At 38.7% G+C, this 21,236-nt stretch overlaps 3 protein-coding genes across 3 annotated transcripts in view; 1 reads left to right on the top strand and 2 right to left on the bottom strand.

Moving 5' to 3' along the window:
* Nucleotides 1–1,410: 1,410 nt before the first annotated feature.
* On the top strand, nt 1,411–5,943 carry gpx7 (glutathione peroxidase 7). Its single transcript, XM_023428774.2, has 3 exons — nt 1,411–1,626; nt 4,503–4,764; nt 5,091–5,943. The coding sequence occupies exons 1-3, from the start codon at nt 1,495–1,497 to the stop codon at nt 5,252–5,254; spliced, it is 558 nt and encodes a 185-aa protein (XP_023284542.1). The 5' UTR covers nt 1,411–1,494; the 3' UTR covers nt 5,255–5,943.
* Nucleotides 5,944–7,349: 1,406 nt separating this feature from the next.
* On the bottom strand, nt 7,350–13,485 carry LOC111671632 (alanine aminotransferase 2-like). Its single transcript, XM_023428765.2, has 11 exons — nt 13,282–13,485; nt 12,558–12,647; nt 11,809–11,917; nt 11,577–11,710; nt 10,340–10,583; nt 10,172–10,251; nt 9,945–10,081; nt 9,043–9,217; nt 8,806–8,961; nt 7,706–7,818; nt 7,350–7,632 (listed from the first exon to the last, which is right to left on the bottom strand). Exons 1-11 carry the CDS (start codon nt 13,384–13,386, stop codon nt 7,452–7,454), a joined length of 1,524 nt encoding a protein of 507 aa, XP_023284533.1. The 5' UTR covers nt 13,387–13,485; the 3' UTR covers nt 7,350–7,451.
* A 1,574-nt stretch (nt 13,486–15,059) lies between these two features.
* The window catches only part of LOC111671648 (1-phosphatidylinositol 4,5-bisphosphate phosphodiesterase gamma-1-like), a 36,424-nt gene continuing 30,247 nt past the window's right edge, over nt 15,060–21,236 (bottom strand). Inside the window, exons 24-32 of the mRNA XM_023428784.2 lie at nt 21,052–21,218; nt 20,835–20,931; nt 20,518–20,742; nt 20,182–20,327; nt 19,957–20,071; nt 19,673–19,834; nt 19,215–19,303; nt 18,135–18,319; nt 15,060–17,253 (exon numbers count right to left, since the gene is read on the bottom strand). Coding sequence (XP_023284552.1) covers nt 17,193–17,253; nt 18,135–18,319; nt 19,215–19,303; nt 19,673–19,834; nt 19,957–20,071; nt 20,182–20,327; nt 20,518–20,742; nt 20,835–20,931; nt 21,052–21,218 — 1,247 coding nt within the window. The 3' untranslated portion in view covers nt 15,060–17,192. The remainder of the gene's footprint in view (nt 17,254–18,134; nt 18,320–19,214; nt 19,304–19,672; nt 19,835–19,956; nt 20,072–20,181; nt 20,328–20,517; nt 20,743–20,834; nt 20,932–21,051; nt 21,219–21,236) is intronic.

Raw genomic sequence — 21,236 nt, 5'->3', positions numbered from 1 at the left:
TTTAAAGAGTTGAAATAAATCATGTTTTATCTTTCATCGCCACTAATTTTTGTGAAGTTGATGTCTTGTCAAAAGGCATCTGAACTTTTATTTTGTACATAAAATAAAAACAGCTAATTTTTTTACGTGTTCCTATTTTAAATACTGTGTCTTGACATAGTCTTTAAACAAAAACCTGGATACTGGGTCATGCATTGCAAAAGGAAAACATAAATGGCACTCTGTGGATCACTTCATTGGCACACAGTATGTAGGCCATTCACTCAAACCTGAGCTAAACTTCCCAAACACAAGATGTAACCAAAATACCTCGTCCCAAGTCTGTGTAATTACTCTCTGGTTAGGAATTTGACTTAGCCTAAATTTCCACACAAATGAGACCCAGTTTGTGAAAACTTCTCTCACAGAGGCCTGTTATCAATATGCAGAGGGTTAAGGTTTTGTTCTGTATTTTTGGATTGTGTTCATTTGTTTTCCTCTAGTAAAAAGTAGGCCATGGTGTGCATGCCTTCATCTGCTTAATGAGCTGAGAGTGAGAGGTGGAAAAGTATTTGTTCCAGTTCCAATTCTTCTCCATACAAAACACCTTCAAAATAAAAGCTTGAGACTCCTCATCTGCAATAAAAGACATTAACCTTAGCGAACAAAAGTGTCCCAAATTGGTTGTGATATGAAAAGTATTTAAAATATTTGTGTGTACTTTGGGCTACTAAATTCTAATATATTTTGATTTTATGACTCCATTCAAAGTTAAATGGCAGTCATTTAGCCTTTTAGGATAATACTTAACTCATTTTCCCACACGACAAGAATAAAGCTGATGGAAAGTTCTAATGTTAAAAAAATACTCATGGTGGGCCATGATTGTGATATCACTTATAATTTATTTTGACAATTGATAATTTTGACAAATCATAAGGGTGTGGGACTTTAAAAAATTTGAACATTTGAATAAGTAGGTGAAAAACAAATGAAATACTTGTATTTCAACAAGAAAAGAAAATGAAAGAAAAATATTAATTAGTACTGCATACTTTGTTTCTATTTTTCTGTGTCAAGTATAAAATGGTTGCTTAGTAAGTACAAGAAAGTAAGACAAGTTAACAACAGTCAAAACCCCCAAAATGTTGATTTCACAATCACAGAAAACTAGGAAACTATTTGTGAAGCTGGTACAAGTGATTTTTTTTTTTTTTTAATCTGACTCAAATGATTAATCGTTTATCAAAACTGTTGCCACTATTTTTTCCACCAGTTACTTAATTGATTAATTGACTAATCATTTCAACTCTAGAGTACTGGTTAGTTTTTTGGTGCCTGGTCAAATAATCAACACAAATTCATGAATAACGGCTTTTATTTTGTAAGTGACGTCGATCCTGGAAGTGTTGTCCTGTCTGTCTGCTGTATCTTGACTTACCGGGACAGAACTACCGCAGGAGTTCACAGAAGTTTCCTCACTGTTGCTGCTGTGTTGGCAGTCTGACTGTAAAGATGCTTCCCGGAGCCCTCGCCGTGTTACTGACCTTACTCAGCCTCACTGAGAGCAAACAGAAAGACTTTTATACTTTTAAAGTGGTGAACAGCAGGGGGAAGTTAGTGTCCCTGGAGAAGTACCGGGGTTCGGTAAGTCTGGTTCCGACAGCTGAATATAGACTAACAGTTTACACCGGTGATGTTACTACAGAGTCTGTCCTGTTGCATGTCAGTCGGCACTGCATGAGAATGTTTAATTATTTTTGCTTCGTCTCCCACTTAACATCATGTTTTTAGATGTAACTAACTCAGTTTGACTGTAGCCTGCTCGGGATGTCCCATCATGTAGCCCCGCTGGCCTACGTGGCAAGAGGCCTGCAGAGCCGCTGCAGCTGCTTCATAGACTTTTCATTCAAACAAGGTAGGGATCGCGAGACCGGGTTAGTCTTAATCGACTGATACAGCACACTACCTGTACTACTGCAGATTTTAATTATCTTGTAGGAGTCTTACATACATGGTTTTATTTGTAGGGAACAGTTTAATACTTGGGCACCACTTTCACATAAGGCAGCAATTATATAAAGAGATTGATTAATAGCTTCATTTATGGTTAATACATAATTTACTGAAGCTTTATAGGTCAGTTATAAGACAATAATGCTAAGATTGGGTAAAATCCTCCTGCATCCTCCCCAACGGACTGTTTGACCACTGCTCTTCCTTTAAAGAGCTGCAGGACCAAAAAGAAAACCTATTTATACATTATGCTGATTATCAGCATTTGATGGGTTATTGTCCAGCCTTGTATTAACTGACTGATTTGTTGTATGAATCAGGTAAAACTAAATCACTAACTGGTCTGCACTGGAGGTACATATACTAGGTTACCTATAGCTACAGTACTGCGTTACAAAACTTCAATGCTGTTAACAACCTTTTTCGTACAGTGTAATTAAAGACACAGGTTATATTACAGCCCACAGACCTCATCGTTACTGTTTAATGTACAGTACACGTTGTAGTTTCACTCATTAACAAAAGCTTTTATGGTGAACCACTTAGTGTTTAATCCGTGCCTGATTCATACAATGAAATTACAGTAAATCACAGGCTGTATCATTAAGTGTAACTGTGTCTACTTACAATTGCTTTTCATTACTTCAGTTAGCTAATCAAGTTTAGTTCATCGCAGTTCAAGATAAATAAAGCTGAGCAGAAGATAGAAAAATAGAAATGAAGTCATTTGTGGGCAGCACAATATTTCTGTGATTGTAGTCAAAATAATCTTATAATAAAAAAAGTATACTTCATATAGAAATAAAATTCGATATGAAGACCTTATGTAATTCCTTTATTTGGTCCTCTTGAACACCTTTAAAAATAAAAAAATATGTATCCCCCTCACTGTGCTTGGTTAAAGTTCCCATGTTTTATATTTTTTATGTGTTTTATTTTTAAGTGTTGATCCATAAGAAGATATATTTGTGGTTGTTATCAAAAACCATCTCAATATAGTTTTACATCTCCTCTCTCAGGCTTCTCTCTGGAGCTCTAGTGACAACAGGTCAGTGAGCCAATCAGAAGAGAGGAGGCTCCGTGCCTCTCGGCACTAGATGATGGGATCGTCAAACTGTAGACTGAGGGAAAATGAAATGCATGTTGTAGTGATGAGCCGCTCTTCAATCCTCTGCAGAAACTCTCCCCTACTGACCTTGAGCATGAAGCATGAAGCTGTAGCATGTAGTTGCCTGCACTAACAAGCTTGACTTTGTCTATGCTGTGGATCTGCTCGCTTACATGTTTGATGGAAACTTAAACATGAAAAGCAGTGAATTTGATCAGACGTGCAGCCTCTGATAAAAACTGTCTGGTTTCCTGTGATGTAGTGCTGAATGATTAGTCAATACGTCAAACAGCAGAAAATTTTGATAATTGATTCATTGTTTAAGAACATTTTTCAACCAAACATAGAAGTTATTGTCTCGGTGCGAAGAGTTTCTGATTGTTTCTGTTTTATATCCCTGTACACTGAATATTAATGAGTTTTAAACTGATGGTCAAACAAAACCAGGTGTTTGGATGCTTAATCAATTTCAGAGCAGTTTAAAAGCAGTTGAAAAATCTTGTTTTTTCTAATCTACAACGGCTAAACAAGTGGTGGAAGAAGTGTAGTACTCCATTACAAGTTAAAGTAAAAATACTCAAGTATAATCAGCTAAATTTGTGTAAAATATGTACTTTAAATATCAAAAGTAAGAGTACAATTTCACCCCTGTGACTGATATATAAATATATCAGATATTTTTAGATCGTTAATACTTAATGCTTAATTACCATGTTATTGTAGCAGGTGGAGGCGGGGCTAGTTCGAACTACTTTATATGGAGATATAATAGAGATATGATAAATCAGAGGTTTCATGAGATGATTACTGGAACAAGAGAGAGGGAGAAAACACACAGAATTTTTGGTGCAATACTTGAGTAAATGTGCATAGTTAGTTTCCTTTGTTCAACCTGGAAACATTTGACGATGGAGGACATCAAGAAGAAAAAGATCATAATGTCTCGTCACAGTATCAAAGAAAATCATCTTGGTAAAAAAATATAAACTAAAATTATTGCCTCACGCCCAACAGCTAAGTTGCAGGAAATATGGTCACACTGTTTTTGCAGAACATCACAATGTTACAGTGAAGTTGACCTTCAACCTTTTGGATATAAAATGTCATAATTTTATCAGTTCATCTTTGATGCGAGTGAATGTTTGTGTTAAATTTGAAGAAATTCCCTCATGGTGTAACTGAGATATCACATTCACAAGAACAGGACAAGATTGACCCTGGTATCAAAACAGGAACTATAACTCTGTCCTTCCTTTCACTTATAGTCATATCTGAGGCGAACGAAAGCTAACAAGCTAACATGATGAGCAGAGAAGGTTGTGTACTTCAGCTGTTCACAGTTCCCCGGCTGCTGCTGGTTTTATCCTAGTGTTTTTAAAGTGCATCTATGTGGCTTCAGGTGTCCCTGGTGGTGAATGTAGCCAGTGAATGTGGCTTCACCGAGGAACACTACAAAGACCTGCAGCAGCTCCATCGGGACTTTGGGCCGTATCACTTCAACGTGCTGGCGTTCCCCTGCAACCAGTTTGGGCAGCAGGAGCCCGGCAGCGACAAGGACATCGACAGCTTCGTACGCAGAGTCTACGGAGTCTCCTTCCCTCTGTTCAGCAAGATCGCTGTCGTCGGAACTGGAGCCAACAACGTCTACAAGTATCTTGTCGGTGAGTGAGATGTGATGTTGTCGGTGCATGGGGCTAGTTTCACAAAGATAGACTCTTGACTACTGACTACTTGAACTTTGACCTTTGACCACCAAAATCCAATCAGTTCATCCTCGAGTCCAAGTGGGACTTGGAATGGAAAAACAATACCAGAGACAAAAAGAAGAAAAAGCGATGTCAGAAAGAAAAGACACACTTGTGGGATGGAAGAAATGAGAGGGGACAGAAGAAGGGGGAAATTGTTTCTAGGTGGAAGTCCAAATGGATGCTAAACCCTTGTTTGAAAGAATGTTTTTAAATCTTTCTTCTCCTCTGGTTTTCTGCAGAGTCTTCTGGGAAGGAGCCTGACTGGAACTTCTGGAAGTATCTCATTGATGTAAACGGCAAAGTGGTGGACGCTTGGGGACCAAAGGTTTCTGTCAAAGAAATCCGACCCAAAATAGCTGAAATGGTGCGGCAGATAATCCTAAAGAAGAAAGAGGAGCTTTAACCCCTCGTCTCCAGACCGCTCACCACACAGTGTTCTGCAGTATGAGATTTAAATGCATTGGCGCATGAGCCAAAGGGATGAACTGAACACGTGTTGCTTATACGATCTGACTCTGTTATAAACCATTCAAATCAATTTACACAGCGAAAGCAAATTCTACTCACTGTCTGAAAGCACTGATGAAACACCACTGTGTTTTTAAAGGTCCCATATTTTACGTTTCTTGTGTTTTATATGAAATGTTGAGCCATAAGAAGATATATTTGTGGTTTTAAGAACCAAAGACCATCTCAGTGTAGTTTTACATGGAGCTCTAGTAACAACAGGTCAGTGAGCCAATCAGAAGAGAGGAGGCTCTGAGCCTCTCCTCTCTCCTTTACTTAACATTTTAAGTAAACCTTAAGGAAAATAACTTAACTTAAGGTGTTTTGTGTAATGTGCCCCAGTTTCTGAATACAGGCTGTGTGCATTTATCTGTCGACTTTGATACTTTCACAATATTAATGTTGAACCTAGACCTGTTTATAATAAAAAAAGACATGGAAAACTCACTTTATACTATATGGGACCTTTAAAGACATTTGAGGCTCCAGTTTTAAGCCAAAGAGCTCCTGTTTCCCTGTTTGTTAGTCACATGGATGATGTGTTTGGCTTTTTTTTTTAATAAACATAGACTGTGATGAAAGTGATACTTACTGCACATCTCTTTGTTTGGGAATTACTTTTTGGCAAACAAAAAATATATACATTTTGGTGATTTCCATATTTTGTCACCTCCATCAAATGTGCAAGCCCAATTTGTGTCAAACGTAAAGGTCACCATTTCAAATCTGTACTGACACCTTTACATGTGCCTGTGAAGAAGTTTAATTCCAGCTGCAGCAAACTGATCTTTGTCTTGTTGTTGCAACTACCTAACTTAACAAAAACTAGAATTACCACCCCACGGTTGTATCCCTCCACCAACCAGCCAAGTTGCAGGAAATATGGTCACAATCTCCCTGAGTTACAGCATTGAATAATAGACAATAGAACATTATGATGTCACAGTGACATCACTGACCTTTTGGATATAAAATGTTATCATTTAATTTTATCCTTATAGACCTTTGAGTGAAATGATATCATAATTAGTGTATACATTTGTGAGTTATGGCCAAAAACATGTTTTGTGAGGTCACCACGATCTTGTCCTTTTACCTTTTGAACACCATGATCTAATCAGTTCATCCTTTTTTATATTTAAATTTGAAGAATATCCCCCAAAGTGTTACTGAGATATCAGTTCACAAGGCAAAAACCATGGTTTGTGAGGTCACCGTGACCTTGACCTTTGACCTTTGACTTAAAATAGCGTAGGGACAGATTGTACCTTAACACTAAAACATTGTAAAATCTGAAGAAATCCAAAACATCTGTAGGTTTCTTCAGATTTTATATTTTGGCTGTGATGAGATTGCCACACCTGTTGAGTGTTTAAATTCATGTTAGTATTAACTTTTAATTGAATTTGTTTTTAAGTCATAAAACTTGTTCCAACCTTTTGAGTTTGTGTCTGTGGCACCTGTGCCCTCCATTCCAAAACCTCACACTGCACACACACAAATATTGTGTTATCATATTTTTATACACATTGATTTATATCAACACACAGAGTTTTGGTCACATTTCTTTCATATATCTACCATATCATGTACCTTGTAAATTTTCGTAGTGTTTTATTTCCATAGTTTATTTCATGTAGTACTGTCACATAAATCTTCATAACCTCTGGGGAAGGATAAATGTTATGGTGCAGTTTATACCATCCAGTTTTACTCCTGTTGTGATGGTATTTCTTTTTTCTTTTTGTACTTTTGTTTATTTATTTTTAATTTAATTTCACATAATCAATATGTGACACTTCACAACAATATTCCTGTCTCCAAATCTCTAGTAATATTTTGTTATCTCGTTTTCCTCTGTAAATGACTCAGTGACTGAACCAGGCAACAATTGTAATGCATCATCTCTGTCCACACTTGCTGTCTTTCTCCAACCTTTTCACATTAAGGACCCTGAACTGAAACAAATTAGACCACAGAGCCCCATCTGATAAGATTTTTGCTTTTGCATGTTTTATTAAAGAGAGTTTTTGAAACCCATGAACTAAAATAGTCATACATTCTGTCACTGGATGGAATTCAGTGACAATAAATTATTCCCCTTTTTGCTGGGGACCCTCAGGGACTTTCCTCCAAGACCCCTGGGGTTCCCCGGACCCCACTTTGAGAACCACTGTGTCGGAGCGAGGAAATCTGTCCGTGAGGCGAAGGTGGAAGGAGCCGAGGCGAGCCAGGACCTCCTCCAGAGTGTCAGGTGGAACAAGGACACATAACCTGAGAGGGAGTCGTGTTAGAGACAGCGCTACATACAGCACCTGACTGATGTGGCCAGCTTCACGTCTCTTACCTCAGGTGGTGTCTGACAGTCGCTGCACCGTGCTGACAACCTGCTCCTACTAATACACCTTCCTCCTGCAGTAACCTCTCACAGTACAGAACATCTGCCTCCACCTCTGACATCTAAAAACAGAGATGATGTGAATGTTTCAGTATCTCATTATTGATGTAACTGACAGAACCACTACATATGTTTTTTGTTATTTGATTAAATATTAATGCTCCTTGCAGGACTGCAATTTATTATTCATATTTATTTCGAATTAACTTTTATTTTGGCATAAAATGGAAAAGTATCTATCCACTGCGAGGAGCAACAATCCTTTTCAGTGATCTGACTCTGAATCTGATTATCTGTTGTTATATATACACAACAACCCCACCATGTCTGTTAACACTGCACCGCTAAATGTTTATGCATGTTTCAGCTCATTTGCTGAAAATCACACAACGTAACTCTATAAATAATGTGACACTGACGAGAGTAAAAGAAAAAATAATGTTTACTAAGATAAATTATGGAAGTCTGTAAAAAAAAAAAAGGGAAACATTTCCAAAAAAAGTTGTTAGTAAATGCTCTTTTAATGTCATCTTAATGTTCTGTTTGTGATGTGTTTCCATGCCTCCATGCCTTGTGTCTGAATGGTGCTTCATTCATAAACTTGCATTGTTATTCAAGGATTTGAGCTTTCAACCCCAAAACTACATCACTGATTTAGGGGAATGTTTTTATTCAAAATTTCATGCACAAGAAAATAGGCAGTGATTTTTTTTTTTTTTTTTTTTTAATTAAACTTTAAAATACCCTGCCGTAAGAAATGTTCAGTGAACATTTTTAAATGACACCTGGAAATGTATTTATTTGACTTGGCTTTTAATTGATTTTCTCATATTTTACTATTCTTACTGGTGTCTGTTTTTATTTTCATTTATTTATTTTATCTTCTATTGTCTTTCATTGTCTTTCAATCCGCCCTTATTTTATTTTACTATTTGATTTGTTTAATATTGGAAAGCACTTTCAGCTACATCTCTTGTATGAAATATGCTCTATAAATGAAGTTTATAATTATCATTATATTATTATAAAGTGTTACCAGTTCTTCCCACCTTGGCCTGCTCTATGATCTCAGGTGGTAAATCCAAACTGGGATAAAGGTAGACTCCCCCCATCGCAGGCTGACAGCTCATCCCCGGTAGACCGTTCAAGACCCGCCAAGCCCGCTGAGCATTCTGGGACAAAGTGGTCTGAGTGAGGAGAATCTCCTTCGATGGAAAGAACGACAGAGATTGTAAGTTGTAATAAAACATAGAACAGGGCCCGGTACCGGAGGGGATGTGTGTCACCTGTTTGTACGTGTCATAGGAAGGGTCTCCAAGCTTCGGCGGGTTCACCATGAGATCCAGAGCGAGCTGTCCCATGACTGGAGTGCTGATGTCAGTACACAGCATGGTATCAACGTAATGCATCACCCCAGGGTCCATGTTGACTGCCTCCATGAATCCTGCCCTCAGACCACACCTAGGGCACATTTAGAGAAGTTACTTGAAGATTTAATATATACTGTATAGACTTTCTAGTAGGTGGGTTGATGCAACAAAAAAACCCCCCCCAAAAAAACAGATTCTTTCAGACTAGTTTCAGGTTACATCCCTGTTTGTCCAGAGCCATATCAAATATTCACCATTTGTGTGAAATTATGTCATAATTGCTGTGTGAAGTCTTGAGTCATGGCTAAAAAGTGTTTCGTGAGGTCACACTGACCTTGACCTTTGACCTTTGAAAATCAAATCAGTTTGTCCTTGAGTCCAAATGGACATTTGTGAGAAATTTGAAGGGATTGCCTCAAGGAGTTCTGGAGATATTGCGTTCACAAGGCCAGAGCCACATTTTGTGAGGACCCCATGACCTTGACCTTTGACCTTTAGCCACCAAAATATAACCAGTTCATGCTTGAGAACAAGTGAATGCTTTTACCACATTTGAAGAAAGTCCGTTAAGGCGTTACTGAGGTATTACATTCACACAGAAAAGAAAGAAGAAGCGACAAAAGGAAGGTATGAAAGGCGATAAAAAGGTTTGTGTTGTTTTTTATATCTGGCTGTAGTTTTTACAATATTATAAAAGAGCAACGGATAACGTAGCAAGCAGTAGCGTGTTTATATACAGTCTATTAGCGAAACACTATCACAAAGAAAGAGTCCTGTGTGGAAGCACACAAAATGACAATGACCATCAAGGAACTCACTCTCCCACGCAGGCGCTGGATAAAGAGTGAAAGGAGACCAGCTCCACTGTCTCTGAGAACTCTTTTCCCATCTCAAACAGGACTTTCTTGTAGGAAATAAACTGCGTGTCCTGCCCGTACACACTGTCCTGGTACACCTGCAGTGCAGGGGGGGGGGGGTAGATACTTTAGTGTGAGCAGCAGGCTGCCAGTTACTGAATGAAATCCGGTTTATAGTTTATAATCACCTCATCAACCAACAGAAAGAGTCTCTCAGCTGCAGCAAACTGAATCACCTCCTCTATTGATTTCTTGTCCTGCACATGACCTGCAGAGACAAACAGCAGCATACAGAGGTGATGACAGCAGGGAGGTTTACACAGGTGTCTCTCACCTCGCTGCTGTGTGATGTTTACCTGTGGGGTTTCCTGGGTTGCTGATGTAAATGGCTCTGGGTTCACAGTGCCGCCTGGCAGCCGTCAAGGCTCGCTGCAGCTCGTCCAGGTCTACAGCCCAGCCTCGCTCCTCGATCAGCCGGTACGGCGCCAGCGTCACCCCGGCATCGTCCAGCAGCATGGGCAGTGTGTGAGGGCAGGGCAGGGGGGTCAACACACCGGTCCAAGTCTCCCCCTCCCCACTGGCCAGCAGCTTCAAAAGCACCTTAACACAACAGAACGATTAAGAATAATAATATTAGATTTTGTGATTTTGGATTTAATTTAAGTTTTTCTTCATTGCATCCTCAACAATGATGTAATAATACAATAAAATACATTTGGATAATTTTTCTTTTTTCTTTTTTTAATATTTAAAAAAAGTATTTATAGGTTGTTCATGCAGAGAAATACATAGTTTTGTGTGATAATTTTAAATTATGTTTGTACACTGTGAGTTAAATGAGGTCTAAAGTGCATAAAATATGAAAGTATGTATGTATGTATATATATATATATATATGGATAAGGTGTAAAAACCCTTTTCTAACACATTAGGAAGTTTAAAGGATAATTCTAGTTTATTTCAACTTGGGTCTTATTTTGTTAATTTCTCTACAATTTCGATCAGTTACGTACACATTAATTGTTGATATCTAAGAACATGGAGATATTATTCAAAAGAAATCTAATGGGGCAGGAAACACAAGCAGTCACAAGATGAGGCAGAGTTCAAACAAACTTTTAGTTATTTTTTTGGGGCATTTTTGCCTTTATTCAGATGGTGAAGTGAGAGAGAAACAGGAAAGTCAGGGAGCGAGAGAGGGGTCGACGGGGTCAGATTGGAACCCATGGCCTCTGCGGTTGGGACTAAGCCCATGTGGTACGCGCTCTACCGGGTGAGCCACCCAAAACAAGCTTATTCTTTAGAGAAAATGAAGCTAAACAGTGAAATTGTTGTATTGATTATTGATATATTGATCAGCATTATGTGGTTCATGTTTGGCAAACCCCTTAGTTTATGAGCCCCTGGTTTAGATCATCTGGCTGAGTTTCTGTCTTGACTACTTTGTTGCTGTGTTCCCAGATCTCAGCGATTAACTTGATGAATACAATTTTACCATAAGTGATAGAAATAATGACCAGAATTATCCTTTAACATCCAGAAACCAGTAGATATTAGCTGAGTGTGATGTCTATAATGACAGCGCATTTTTACCATCAAGGCCCTTTGAGAACCAGCAGAAATGAAGACGTCTTTGGTGTATGAAGGAATTTCGGTATCTCGTCTCGTGATGAACTCAGCGATGCTTTGCCTGACATGAGGCATGCCGGAGGAGTCAGTGTAGGAACCTAATGGATCAGTCGTTGGATATAATGTTTCTATACAGTTTGTTGATGTTTTAAATGTGAGACAGGTTGTACAGAAAAGACCGTTCTCTGATCCTCACCCGCACTTCCTCCCTCACAGACGTCCAGGAGACTCTGAGCCCTCAGCCTGACGTCCAGAGGAAGACTTCTGTCTCTCAGCAGCTGAGGGTGCAGACACGCTGCCAACACCTGAGAAAATAGGCCCAGAAGTTAGAGAATGTGCATACAACTTTGGTTAGTAAAGGTTTGTTTTTTTTTGATTTTCACAACAGTATCCTAGTCAGGAAAGCAGCAACAGAAAACATGGTTGCAAAGCATGTAACAGAAACTAGCTGCAATTGTTTTGATAATGATCAAATGTGTCACAACAGACAAACAACAAATCATATGATACAAATGTAAGGGAACATGCTTTTTTGGTACAAGTCCCATCATTTATTTATATATACATATATATATATGAAAATTAAATGCAAAAATGATCATTCCAACTGAAATTGAGACTCATATTGGAATTGCAATATCTGCCAAAATAATAATATTTTTTCTTTGCATATCGTTCAGCCATAAAAAAAAATTATAATATGTTGTTGTTAACAACAATGTAATAAAATAACAGCAGTCTAAACAGCATGACACTGACAAAAAATGCAATAAATATATTCATTAAAATTCTTAAAAACAAATGCATTGAATAGATGAATGACATCATCACACAGACAGCTCTGATTAGCACCAATACATCCTAAAACTACAAATTTCAGTTTCCTGATCTTATGTCCAATCAAAGCTCACAGAATCAGGCAAAAGCACAAATGACAAAACTAACCTGTCGAACAAATGAGATGGGTTTCATTCCTGCTTGGTGGGAGTCACCCGAGCTGACATCAATCACCTCTCTGAAGGATTTCTGCGCCATCTGCAGGACAACACATGTTAATGCAGGAAGGGTTTGTCCAGTCTGGATCATAAAACCACCATGGATTTAAAAGAATCCTAAATAATGGGGAAATCTGGAAGTGTTTGGAAGATCTTGAACCCGGTGGCAGAATGAGAACTGCACAGTGAAAATGAGGCTTATAGGAAACCAGTCTGATTGTAGATGGTTTCATAGTTCTATAGCCATTACACTGTGAAATCGACATTTACTTTATAATGATAAATTAGAAAAAAGCTTTTGTATTGCAAGACATGTCCGATAAATAAAGCAGCAAAAATACAATGTTTTCCTGTGAAATCTAGTGAAATAGAAAGAAGTACAAAATGGAAAAACTCATGCGCCTAAAAATTGTACTTGAATAATTGAATAAAGGTTTTTCATTGGTTTGTTGGAAGCTGTCAACTGCAGCCACCTGGACTCGACATTTTTAGCCTCTTTGCATCTGAAGGCAACAACAGATATAAGTTGTGGACTTTCTTATATCGAGGTTTATGTTTGTAGATGTCCAGCATTTACTCATCAAATCAAACCACAGTTGTTGTTTTTTTTTTTTTACAGGATTTTGAGGCCAAGTGTAAAAAGTAGATAAATAAATGAGATTGCTGGCACTTACCTGTGTGATCTCTTGTGTGATGTGTGCAGCCAAACTCTGCAGAGCGCTGTGTGGTGAGGCTCTGATCCCCCTCACTCTGGGATTCACATGCTGCAGGGAACTCATCGTCTTGTCACTGGATTTCCAAAGTATTTACTTAAAAATAAAACTACCCACTAAAATCTTGGGAGCATGGTCAGAAGAACTGTCGAAGATGCTCAAGGTTTAAAATGAACCCTCCTGCAGAAATTCCATCCTATAGTAGTATATATAGTATACAGGAGGGAGGTAAATGGTTAACTGTTCTGTCACTGAAAATCTCAGTATGGACCAGCCTCTCCTGTTTGATGAGTAATCCTTCGTGCTGCACTGAAACACAGAAAGACCTGATCTCTGAGGTGAACTCTGAGATCCAAAAAACTTTCATAAAGCTTTCATAAATAGTAATTTTTCTTTCACAATTAGCAAACACTGATGATTTTGAAGCTTTTGGACATTAAAAAAAAAAATGCTCTTATTAAATAAAAATAACCTGAAAGAAACTGTTATTGTGATTTTATAATAATGAGCTCAGGTTTAGATATTTATTAGATTATTTCAGAAATTCATGTTTGCTCTGTGTTTATTCATATCAATGGTTTTCTAGGTTTTCTAACATGTAACCTGTAATTTATTTGATACTGAACGCAGTGTCAGCAGTGTCTAGTCTAAAATATCATTTTCAGACAGAAATAAATGTAGATATGAATACATTATTTCTAAAATGTTATATTAAATATCAAGTCATTTCAGTAGTTTCATATAAATGGTCTAAAGATATTCAGTTTACTATTACACGAGACAAAAAGCAGCGAATCGTTACAACTGAGAAGCTGGAACGTTGATACGTTTGACATTTTTCACTGACTTGATGAATTGATTATTAAAACAGACCAACCGATTAATCAGCTAATCATTACACTGATGATTGAATGTTAAGCAGAGAGTGGATATTTTAGCACTTAAATTGTGCATTTACATGTAATCTTTCTTATGTTCCTACAATAACCCAGTTTATTTGTGATTTATTCTTAATTTTCTATACTTTTTGCTTCACACAGTAGATCATTTACAACAAGAGACTGCCACAGCCACCGCTAATGTCCAAACTGCTGTTCTCTATTGAGAGTAGAGCCAATCAAGACGTCGGCCCTCTGTAACTCACACAGGTTATCACAAATGACACAGAGCGAGCTCATTGGTCAGATTTGGATTTTCCCAACTTTTGGGAAGAAAGAAACCAAATTGGATAAGTGTTGGGTAGAAATAAAATGTATTTTTTAATAAAACGTGCAGTCAAAGTCAAAGTCAACAATCTAGGTTCCACAAAAGAAGAACTATTTTTCAAAACATGTTTATGGTTCCCTGATATTTTGCCTTTTCAGATTATAAGTAACTAATTTATCCACTAAATCATCAGCTAAGAAGTTTGGTTAATTTTCTGCTCTCCATCTACTTGGAAGTGAATAATTCACTAAAGCTACATCAAGCAGGCATCATCCCAGCAAGCAGCTCTTTCATATCCATATTCATGTCACTGGTTGGGTCTGGTTATCAATCTACCAACAGGTCTTTCAGTGTCCAACATACTGTGAGCAGATGCTGAAACCCTGTAGGTGATTATATTGATAGTGGTTTTATAATTAAACATATTCTTTAAGGATCTGAAGATCTGGATTGAATTGTCAGTTTTGACTGTATGTATTATATAAAAAACAGCACATGGACATGTGTGTTCGTCTCAATACAACAGACCGGCGTACATGAAAGAGCTTTATTAAATGGAAACTTGCACAGGATTTGTAATGCAGAGTAATAATACTGGACAGTTAGCATAGATACAGAGAGAAAACCACACCTTGAGTCAAATTGCCTAATACACAATGGCTATAGGCCAAGAAGACAACCTTTGCATAGAAGTCCCTACCCAGTGCAACTGCAGCGCAGGGAGAAAGAGAGAGGTTTGTGTCTATGGGGACGTTTAAAGGGAGCTCCAAGTACACAATATTAATTTCTACATAAAGTTACAGTATCTTCAATCTGAAGTCCATTATCATTCTCCTAGTGTGTTCTTTCATCTATTAAAACAGGGTCTACACCTGTCTGATAAATAAAAGTTATATACAATGAGAAATTAGACGGGATGATGGGAAGGTGGAGTAGCTACAGAGAGAAGGTGGGGGTGGGGTGTTATTAGATATGAAGCCATGCAGTGGGTCAAATTTGGCAGATCCAGGACCAGTTGAACCACAATCATTGATTAGAGCCGGATGATGGGAGCTGGTCCCAGTGGCGTGGTTCAGACGGCAGGTTAAAAAGAGTGCTTCGCTAGTTTTCTGTGATTAGCCCTTGTTTGTCGCGTGTGTGTGTGTGTGTGTGTGTGTGTGTGTCCAGTCAAAGTGGACACACCTCAGTCCGTGTGCAGGTGACATCCAGGGGAGGAACGTGGTCTTCCTCTCTCCTCCTCCTCCCCCCGCTCGCTCGCTGTTCTCATGCTTCTTTATAAAGGTAGTATTCGTATGTTTAGAGCCCTTTGAAGAAGTATTAAAAGACCTTATCGGTGTAGTTTGGTGAGGATTTGTTTGACACAGTTCGACACAGTTCAACACAGTCCCAGGTAGAACTAGCAGTGACAGGAAGCCCGTCCCCCCCCGTCACCTGAGGGCGGAGTTCATGAAAGACTTGGTCTTGATTTGGAGGAACAGACGTCAGTCTTTAAATCCCTATGGAACCCATTTCATGAGTAGTGGTCTGATTCCTCCTCCAGTTTGTTAGTAGTTGTCCCTTAAAGGGCCACTATTCCAGTTGTAGAGAAAGCAGTCAGTCTGAAACATTAGAGCAACTACACTCATCAAAGGCACATACATGATATTTCCTTTTTCCCACGTGTGCCCACTGCTCCCTTTTTCTATCCAGACCACGTTTTTTTTTCCCTTCCGTTTGTGTAACCTGAGATTTCTTCTCCCTTTGATCCTGTTTTTCTCACTAAAGCCTGAAACACAGTAAGAGCAAATCTGATGAGTTAAGGACTGAATTTACATTTTTATTTGAGTTTTGTAGTTTTCTAAACTTGTCAATAATCTAAATCCTAACTCATAAGAGAGGTTTGTTTGTTCTTTTACTCATCTTTGTTGTAAAACTGAGATGTGATTTTCTTTTGTGAGGTTTTGTTCTGGTGGCAGTTGGCCAACAGCATATTTATGATAAGTAGGTGACATTCACTACATCAAGCGTCTCTACCAGACCGACGCATCACGATTACAGATGCCTTGTTTTGTTCGACCAACAGTTCAGTTTCGTGTCACATACGACAAAGAAAAGCATCAAATCCTCACATTTGAAAAGGTGGAACCATCAAATGTTTGGTAAATTAACTCAAAAAATGATTATTCGATGAATAGTTGACAATTAAACTTTCTGTCCAAGGGTTAATTAACTAACTAATCGACTACTTGTTGCAGTTCTAACACCGCGAATTAACAAGTAAAACAATTTTTTGTCGGTGTTCAGAACCCTTCACTTGTCCTGTCTGCTGTTTGTCATGAAAACATCAATTCACTCTTAATGTGTTCCAGCCTGAAGTCTGTGATTGTTTTTATAGCTTAGTTTTTTTTGTTTGCTTTGTTTTCGTCCATGAGATGCTTCTGTTTGTGGTTCACACTCTCACTTGTTCCTCCGCTGTTCGCTCAGCACGCTGCTGTGAAATCTCACAATCTGTTGTGAAGGAACGTGTGTGTGTGTGTGTGTGTTTGTCATCAGTTATAAACAGATTGCATGTCGCTGCTGTAGGAAGCCCGTTGGTTCTCTCGGGCTGTCGCTGCTCAGCACCTGGCGGCAGCAAGCGTCAGGCGCCGTCTGCGTTTGAGTCGCTCGCTCTCTGGTGGACGGGAGGATTAACTGCGCTTTGCTGCCACCTGCTGCCTCAGCTTCTCCCTCCTCTTCTTCTCCATCAGCCTGGAAAAGAAAAGAAAAAAAGCGGATTATTTCTCATGTTACTGTTACTTACAGCTCTGGTTTGTGCTCATGTCTGGACATTTTGTCATGTTAAATACAGTTTATAAGTAATCTAATAGTAATCTAATCTAGTAATGCTAGATTATACAAAGGACTTGATTTGGCATTTGACAACAGATTAATCTGCAACCATTTTGATAAGTAATTAATAATTAGACAAAAACAGCAAAAATTTGTGTTGAATTGAGGTTTTAAATTAAACCAATCACATTCGATGTTAATAGGTTTTGGGCTAAAATGTGTCGATATTATGATAAACACAAAATAAACAATGAAAAACAAAAAAATTATTAATAAATATATATTTCCTGCCATGTTAAGGACAGTATGTATTATAAGTAATGTTAATGCAAATATATAAAAGTATATATAAAAAATAAGAGCTGAAACAATTACCTGATTAATAAATCTAGGAAATGGAATCAAATTAATCTGCAACTATTTTGATAATTCTTAAATCATCAAAATGTAACTGGTTCCAGGATCTGAAATGTGGATATTTTCTGATGCTCTTAGTCGTCTGTGATAGTAAACTGAAGGTTGTTGGACCGTTGGTCGAAAAAAAAAAAAAGACATTTTAAGATGTTTTAAGAAAAGAATTAAAAAAATAATTGTTATTGTTTTCCCCACAAATAAAAAAAGTTAGAAAACAGCAAATCCTCACATGTGAAAATCTGGCAACCAGAAAATGTTTTGTCAAAATTGTTAATTAATATTCCGTTGGATCAATGAATCCTTTCAGCATAAATAATAAATCTAAAATACGTGTAATTTAATTGGATGTCAGTCAGTACATGTTTCTTTGTGGTATGATCAGTCACCTGCGGTTTCGAGCCTCCATCAGCTCACTTAGCTGATCCTGAGCCGCTCTCAGCTCCTCCAGACTCTGCTGGTAGCTGAGGTCCGCTGAGCCCGACCTCTCCAGGAGGGAAACCTGGTTGGACAGCTCGCTGGTTCGATCCCGCAGCAGCTGGATGGACGTGTACAAGTTCTCGTCGTCTTCCTCCTGCATGAATGCATTTTATATATAAACATAGAATATACAGTAAATATTATACAAAAATATTTACAAAAAAGGTCTGCAGATGATTTTTGATATTACTGAATAATATGATTACTGTTTAATTTATTATTTGGTTTATAAAACAGTCAATGTAGAAAATGCCAGTCACTTGTTATTTTTCCACAAAATTCTCTGATTCATTGTAAATTGTATAAAATCCCAACAAAGTGAGTTTGAATTATTGCTTTAAAGATTTTTCTGATTCAGTACATGATTATTAATTTTACATAATTTGTGAAACGGTTTTCCAGAGTGTGAAATAAATTGACAAATAAAACACAAATATTCTTAATTATATTGTGACATTAATTTCAAAAGACAAATTTTTGGGAAGACAAATATGAACATTTTGACCTAAAAAAAAAAAAGAAGAAAAGTCAACTTGGAGATACGAAAGAAATATAAAATAAGCAATAAAAAGGTTATTCAATAATCAGTTATTTACAGCCACATCTGTAAATAACAGATTATATAATAATAGATTATTGAATAGCCTTTTTTTTTTTTGAAAAAAATGTCAATCACAAGTGATAATTACAGCATGTTAAGAATTATTTATTATTTATTTGACAATATAATCATATTTTTGGCTCAAACTACTGACTTTGTACTAGAAAAATAAATAAATAAATAAATAAATAAGAAAATAAGAAAATAAATAACAAGCTTTTTGCTTAATAACTCATCACGGTACTAATTGGCTCATTTTATGTGATGTTTTGGAACAATTTTCCATACTGTGATGCAGATTGATGCACAAAATAAAATCATTCTTCATTATAATGTGATATTGATTTCAGTTGTCAGTGCGAGAGAGAGGAACTCAACTGTTGTGTACCTTTGCGTTGACGATCTCGATGTGGACCAGAAGTGCCGCCAACTCCAGCTCTTCACTGTAGCTGTTCTTCAGAGGTACACTCCTGTAGCCTGACAACACACAACACACACCACACAACACACACCACACAACACACAACACACAACACAGATCACTCACCAGGGAGGGAAATGATGTGTAATTACTCCTAGTTGTTGGCATTTAGTTGTGTATATATATGTGCATGCATGTGTTGGGTGTATATGCACACCGGGACGTATATGATTTAAGGCGATATTAATTTATATATATATTAACCTAAAGTAAAAAAAAAAGAGCTGGAGCTCTGACTGTAAGAATAATTTATATAAAAAATACCATTTATCTAAATTTTTTTGTGATTGAACATAACCCAACGTTTGTAAAAATGTCCAATCTCAGCTTTGTGTTTGGTGAGGGGGTGATAAACGAACGCTCACCTGTCCGGAGCAGACGGATAGGATAGGTCGCCTGTGCCAGGAAGTTGGGGTCACTGAACATGTCCTCCTCGTAGACGGTGAAGCGTAGGAAGGAGAAGGTGGGGTTATGGATGTCAAACACAAACTGCTTCTGGACCCACACAGGATTCAGACCGTTATCAGCTGGGGGGTGGGGGGTGTAGAGAGGGAGAGAGAGAGAGAGAGAGAGAGAGAGAGTCAGGACGCCCAGTGCTGCATGAATGTGAAGTGAAGAGCACTGTTGTGGTTTTTTTTAACCGTCTTACCTACGACGTCCGTCTTGCACTTAAAGCTGTCGTAATCAGCCGCACAGATCTCCACCTCCACGAAGGGACAGACGATGCTGCGGCCATTTTTAGGCAGATGACGGGCCCCCAGCACCTGGAGGGAGACATGGAAGAAGGTGAGAGACAGATACACTAACTTTAATCAAACTACTAGTTTGATCCAAGCTGAGGACTTTTTCTTGTTTTCTCCGTGATCAGTCTGACCTGTAGCTGGATGGTGATTGGCTCCACGTGCAGCGTGTCCTTGTCGAAAGGGTCAAAGGCGTCGTCCCTCATGATGTCGGGCTGGGGGACGTAGCCGCTGCTTCCTCCGAGCATGAACAAGCCCTGGTTCAGCTGCATGGGTTTATCTACAGACACATATTGAGTTGGACCCGAGTGTTTCTATTTGTGGGATGTAAAAACTGAACCTGTCTACATCCCATATGATGCAGTCTGGCTTCACTGAGACCAGAGGCAGGAGTCGAAAAAGGATCTCTTTGTGTATCTTATCTTAATAGAGGCTAAGACACGCACAAATATAAATGCACAAACACTGACCTGGAGTCTGGAAGTTGAGTGCGACCAGCTGGGAGCCGCAGAGCCACATGGGCAGCGGGTCGTAGTTGGACGAATCCAGTCTCTGTCCTCGGGGGTAAACTCTGGAGAGCTGGCGGCGGTTGTACTGCAGGAAGCGCTTCCCTCTGCCGCGCGTCGCAAACTTCTCTGCCTTCGTCTCTGGGAAGGACGACATGTCCCGATAACACGCTCGCTCCGTCCCGATCTCTGCGAACGACAGCGGCAAATTCAAGAGACAATGAGACACAAACACAGAAGCTGTAGAAAAGCCAGAGAAGTGAGAGAAGTTTGGTTCTGACTGTCTTCATTGAAGGGGACGGGTCTGCAGTAAACCACGAGCTCCGACAGCTCCACTGCAATCTTTTTCCTCCTCTCCATCTGTTTCTCCTCCTGCATCTGTTACCATGGAGATAAGGAAACAACAACATTAAGTCAGGGCTGACAACAATATGGAAATTCCTTGCGTGTGTGTGTGTGTGTGTGTGTGTGTGTGTGTGTGTAGGGCGTCACACTGACCCGTGCGTCAGCGTTCTGTGCAGCCTCTCTGATCTTGCCGACCCAGCCGGTCAGATCCTCCAGACTGTCCGCGGCCACGTCCAGGGTCTGGACCGGGTGAGAGGAGAGGTGCTGGGAGTGGATGGTGAACACGAACGGCCTGGAGTTCTTCCCGTCTTTATGAACCACTGGACAAACAGATGGAG

The sequence above is a fragment of the Seriola lalandi genome, unplaced genomic scaffold (assembly GCF_002814215.2).
Source record: "Seriola lalandi dorsalis isolate HSWRI2012SDOR001 ecotype SW California unplaced genomic scaffold, Sedor1 jcf7180002054885, whole genome shotgun sequence".
Taxonomy (NCBI): Eukaryota; Metazoa; Chordata; class Actinopteri; order Carangiformes; family Carangidae; genus Seriola; species Seriola lalandi.
Note: the sequence above shows the minus strand (reverse complement) of the source record. Positions and strands in the feature narration are given on the sequence as shown.

Excerpts from the sequence above, each read along its gene's own strand:
- gpx7 (XM_023428774.2), top strand. The coding sequence starts at position 1,495 with ATGCTTCCCGGAGCCCTCGCCGTGTTACTGACCTTACTCAGCCTCACT. Across the intron at positions 1,627-4,502 it reads TGGAGAAGTACCGGGGTTCG|GTGTCCCTGGTGGTGAATGT; the intron begins GTAAGTCTGGTT and ends ATGTGGCTTCAG. Across the intron at positions 4,765-5,090 it reads CGTCTACAAGTATCTTGTCG|AGTCTTCTGGGAAGGAGCCT; the intron begins GTGAGTGAGATG and ends GGTTTTCTGCAG.
- LOC111671632 (XM_023428765.2), bottom strand. The coding sequence starts at position 13,386 with ATGAGTTCCCTGCAGCATGTGAATCCCAGAGTGAGGGGGATCAGAGCC. Across the intron at positions 9,218-9,944 it reads TCCAGCGCCTGCGTGGGAGA|GTGTGGTCTGAGGGCAGGAT; the intron begins GTGAGTTCCTTG and ends AATGTGCCCTAG. Across the intron at positions 8,962-9,042 it reads CCTATGACACGTACAAACAG|GAGATTCTCCTCACTCAGAC; the intron begins GTGACACACATC and ends TTTCCATCGAAG.